The 4,973-nt window shown below is 38.4% G+C and overlaps 1 protein-coding gene across 1 annotated transcript; it reads right to left on the bottom strand.

Annotated features, from left to right (window-relative positions):
* Positions 1–1,339: 1,339 nt before the first annotated feature.
* On the bottom strand, positions 1,340–1,828 carry LOC112030691 (DEAD-box ATP-dependent RNA helicase 5). The gene has a single exon (XM_024063355.1). It carries the CDS (start codon positions 1,826–1,828, stop codon positions 1,340–1,342), a length of 489 nt encoding a protein of 162 aa, XP_023919123.1.
* Between the last annotated feature and the right edge of the window lie 3,145 nt (positions 1,829–4,973).

The following is a 4,973-nucleotide window of genomic DNA, read 5'->3' as shown; positions in this document are numbered from 1 at the left end:
GAGGAAGGACTATTGATCTTACTACCAGAGATATGAGTTCAAAGTTTAGGTACGTTCTTAGGAAGATGTCAAGCAACCAAGACCGCCCAACCCTAAGGTTGGCCTCCCATCATTATGTCTTACATTTTAACCTCAATAAAATCAAGTTTAATACTCTCACACATACACTAGCATACATCTAAGTATACAACATGTCATTATTCATCCCAAACCACGTACATATCCATCCATAAAGCATAAGGAACCTAACCACACATATAAAACCCTAGCTTTCATCTAATCATGGCATCAAGGCATTCATCACATTACAATCCCAAATCATACATCTAAGCATGCTCCATCACAAAATCCATCATATTATACCAAGGCAACAGCAAAACAAGGTAGCAAAGTAGACATGGTGAGCAAACATAGATCATCACATTTATATCAAACTCTTAGACATGAAATCACACATACAAGCATATTCATCTCTATCATCAAAGCAAGACCATATCATAGATGTGTGGGCATTTCTAATGCATGACTTACCTTTTACTTACCTTGCAACAACTCAGCACCAATGACATATTTAAGCGTGAGCATGTGAATGCATGTTCATGTCATCAAAACAAGGAAAATACTAAACAAACCCTAATTCTAACATATGATAGCAAACCAATCAACTAAACATATGAAATAGAGACTTTGGAAGCATAAAAACATGGAAAAGAAGCTAAACAAAACAAACATGTGAAAGCAAAAGCAAAACAAACAAAAATAAAAATTAGGGTTTTTATGTAGCATTTTGTGCACGCAAGAACAAGCCTGCGTGTGCATAATCAAGCCTGCATGTGCAAGCAAGATTATGCATATGCAAGTTCTTGCCCAGAAACCCTAAAGACACAACCAAGCCTAAAATACTAAATCTAAAACCTTAACATGCATTTTAAACATACAAATCTAAACTAGAAAAGCATATTAAAACATATTATAACAAACAAATAAAGAAAATAGAAAGATTTAAAAGTTGAAAATGAAAGGAAGGAAAAAAAAAAGTTTAAGGGATAATTACAGTAAACCCACATGTGGTTAGGCCAGGCACTTTACCCACCTGAACTTCAATTCGTTACACATCCGTTACCTATGGTTCAATCATTTACACTTTACTCACCTGAACTTCAATTTGTTACCCATTTGTTACCCACCTCACCCATAGACATTAGAAAACACATTTTTAGAGAAAAACAAAAATAAAAAAGTTAGGGTTTTGATTGCTTAAAAACTTCTACAAGAACAAAGTACATAGAGCAAGGATGACTTGGATGCCAATAAAGTCACAAGCATCCAATAAGAAAGGCTAGGCACCAGACTGAATGGAAGATGGGCTCTGGAAGTTCTTGCTGCACTCCAAAACCTCTTGGGGCAAACCCGACTCGAAGAAGGACTTCAAAGGAGCATACTTACCCAATTTCACATTATGCCCACTCACCACAACCAGGCCATCTTTCACAGTTTCATCCTTTTCTTTTCCTTGGTGGGTTTTGCTTTCCTTGTCATCCTCTTTCGATTTCTTATTCTTACTCTCCTTCTCTTTGGCTTCAATTTCTTCATGCTTTCGCTTGGGATTATTATCTTTAGGTTCTTCGGCTTTGTCCTTGTTCCTTTGCTTATTCTTCTTCTTCTTCTTCTTCTTTATCTTACTTTCTGGGTTTTGTGGGGGTTCTGAATCACTAGGAAGAACGCCAGTGGTTGATTTGATTTTGGCAGTGGTTGTGTGTTGTGGTTTACGATTGGTTATGGGTTTCAAAGGTGGAGTAGCCACCACGATGACATTGCTTTGCTTCATTGGTCTCTCTTTTTTTTTTTTTTTTTGGGTGGTTTTTTGGGTTGTGGGTTGATCTGATTTTGTTATGGGTTTCAAAAGTGGTTGTGGTGACTGTTGATGGATGGGGGAGAGAGAGACAAATTTGGACATGGCAAACCCAGTTTTTGGGTCTTTAGAAGCAAACCCAGTTTTGGCTCTTTAGAAGCAAACCCAATTTTGAGATTGTTCATGCTATTGAGGCTTCCAACTGTTCATTCATTTGGGTTGTTGGAAATACCTTCATATGTTGGAGGGAGTTTGTTATGGTGTGCCTATGATTACATTGCCTCTTACTGAACAGTTCTTGAAGTTTCTGCACTTTTGAAGTTCTTAAGCAACTTTTTACCATTTTTACATAATGACATTTTTTGATCTTGTTTTCTTTTGATTTTGTATGAATTTTTTGTTTTGGGAGGAGAGAGACATCCCAAAGTCAGAACCTCACCCTCACATGAAAGCACGATTAGAAAAATCAAAACCTCAGCTCAATACAAGGGATTTTTGTGTTTCTAGGGCTCATGAGGAAAAGATTCAATAGTTTGTGTTTTTGATCCGTATTATGTTCTGATTTTTAATAAAATTGTGTTTTTCTAACATCTAAGGGTGAGGTGGGTAACGGATGAAGTTCAAGTGGGCAAAGTGTAAATGATTAAACTATAGGTAGCCAAAGTGAAAACGGGCCTAACCATAGGTGGGTTTACTGTAATTATCTCAAAGTTTAGACTAGATACCTCACACAAAAGCTTTCCAAACTTGATTTTGATCGCTTCCCTCAGTCAAATCTATTCATAAACCAATAAGAAATTGATTAGCAACATTAAACTAAAAGGATTGGGGCTAGAAAAGGTCCCAATTAAACAAAATTGACTTGAAGGTGTTTTGTAAAAAACTCTCTTTTAATTCACTATTTTTAGTGAATCTTGTATTTTTTTCCTGTGGGATTTTTGTTTGTTTTGAAAATGTACCATGTAAGGCTTTATATAGTGGGAAAAATGGGGGTTTGGAACGGCTCCCAGATGATGTGGGATTCATTCCAAATCTCAGCCATTATTGTAGAAAACTCGCATTTTTTATACTTGCATACGCATGAGTTTGGGCAGGAGTGTGCTTGCATACGCATGCTTTGGCCCACGTACGCAAGCTGTTGCCCAAGTACGTGGACTGAGGACCTCTTTAGTCATTTATTTCCAAAAATATATTTTTGTTCATTTAAAAAGTTATATTTTCCATTTTAACACCCCTCAAGTCAATTTGATATCTAATTTGGCTCTAAACTGGCCTTGGGCCTTAGAGTTTGGGCATTATTGGGGAATGGGGGCCTATGTCGTAAGGGGTGGGGTGCAACTCCGGAGAGTTGCGTGGGATTAGTATGTCCGAAGTCCCACATTTGTTACTCGAGAAACGAGCAATGACAGGTTCGCTATCCCAAAACCCATTTTGCCATTTGCAAGCAAATAGCTAGTGACTCACTATCCTAAAGTCACTTAAAAAGAAAAGGAAAAAAGAAAAAAAGAAAAAAAAGGGCGCTCTTCGAGCTAACCCAACAAACAATAAAAAGATATGGTCTCTATGGTGTCCATCCGGGGCTTTTGCCTCAAACTTCTTCGGGTGACTCGCTTCTCTTATATTCTTCACTTCTTTCTCTACCTTTTCTTGTGAGGCTCTTTCCTCGGGTTGACCTTGTTCTCTTTCTCTATTCTATCTCTACCTTTTTCTACCATGCCTACATGTTCAATTCCCGGAGGATATGTGCATGAGTAGTCTTGATTGTTAATCCATTAGGGTGGTGAAAACTCGCTAAGGAGTACGTATGTAGGGGGAGGAATCTTCTACCTCTTTCACGACTTACTTAGGGATGAGAAACTCACTGAGTAGTAGAAATGGAATCGCTGAGAAGTAGTTTAACTTTGTAGATGAAGAATCTTCTGCTTCCTTCATGGTATGGTAATGAATTTGAGGAAGCATCTTCTGCTTCTTTATTGGGGATATTTTAGGTGTACTTGATCCACTGGGGAAGAATCTTCTACTTCCACACTAGGGTTTGTTTAAATATGTTTGGGTCCATCAGGAAGAAACTTCTGCTTCCTTCATGGGGATGATGTTCTAGATATGCTTGATCCACTAGGGAAGAATATTTTGCTTCCTTACTAGGGATAGTGTTCTTGAGTTTATGTGATCTACTAGAAATAATTTTGGGATGTACATGCTTCATCGAGGGAAGAGTCTTCTGCTTCCTTTACTGCTCACTAGGGGGTCCTTGGTGACTTTGTGCCTAATTGGGGCAATCTTGATTTTTTTTTTTTTGGTTCATGACTAAACTACACATAGTTTAGCCATCAAGTGTGTTCCCGTTTCTTCATTTTTCCCAACGACTACCAATCGTTTCTTTTTCTTCTTCATTCTCTTCATCTCCCTCATCTCTTCACATTTTTCCTAACTCTTCAACTTCCTCTTTCTCTTCTTTACAAAAATTTCCCTTTTCTCCCTTTTTCTCACACCATTTGACTCTCCCATTCTCTCAAAACTCCCTCATTCTATCATTTTCTTTCTAGACTCTTTTCATCTCCTTCAATGGCACCCAAGGCCAAGAAGACTTCCTAAGTCCTTTCTTTCGATGCATTTCTCTTCACCCGGTGGAGTGGAGCAGTGAGATTGACGAAGCCTCCCTCATTGACATACTGGCTAGAGAATCGCATCCCTATGGCTGAATTTGTAAGTTTTTCAAACTTTTCTTATTTTCAAGTTTCTCTTTGATCTTTCGTTTTGATGTGTGTTTTGGCCATGTAAATGCTTAGGTTTTGTTGTGGGATGAGTTTAGATGACAAACTGACACATTAGGAGGGGTACGAACATGTTTAGGATTGATTTTGGAAGATATATGCTTGAAAATATTGAATGACTCTTCCTATTTGTGCTTTTGTGTGAGTGGGCTTGAGCCTGTGTACGTAACTCTGTTCTTGCATACACAGCTCTGTTCTTGAGGCTCTGCGTGCATAGGTTCTGGCTTGCCTACGCGGGGTCCTATCTGCGTACGTGGGTCTTGACTGCATACGTGAAGCGCCTAGCAAAGGCCTTGCTCTGATCATTTTCACTTCGTTGTTTCACTTCTATATGCAACCTAACACCC

Source organism: Quercus suber, unplaced genomic scaffold (assembly GCF_002906115.3).
Source record: "Quercus suber isolate HL8 unplaced genomic scaffold, Cork oak 2.0 scaffold_39, whole genome shotgun sequence".
Lineage (NCBI taxonomy): Eukaryota > Viridiplantae > Streptophyta > Magnoliopsida > Fagales > Fagaceae > Quercus > Quercus suber.
Note: the sequence above shows the minus strand (reverse complement) of the source record. Positions and strands in the feature narration are given on the sequence as shown.

Coding starts and splice junctions, on each gene's coding strand:
- LOC112030691 (XM_024063355.1), bottom strand. CDS start 1,828: ATGAAGCAAAGCAATGTCATCGTGGTGGCTACTCCACCTTTGAAACCC.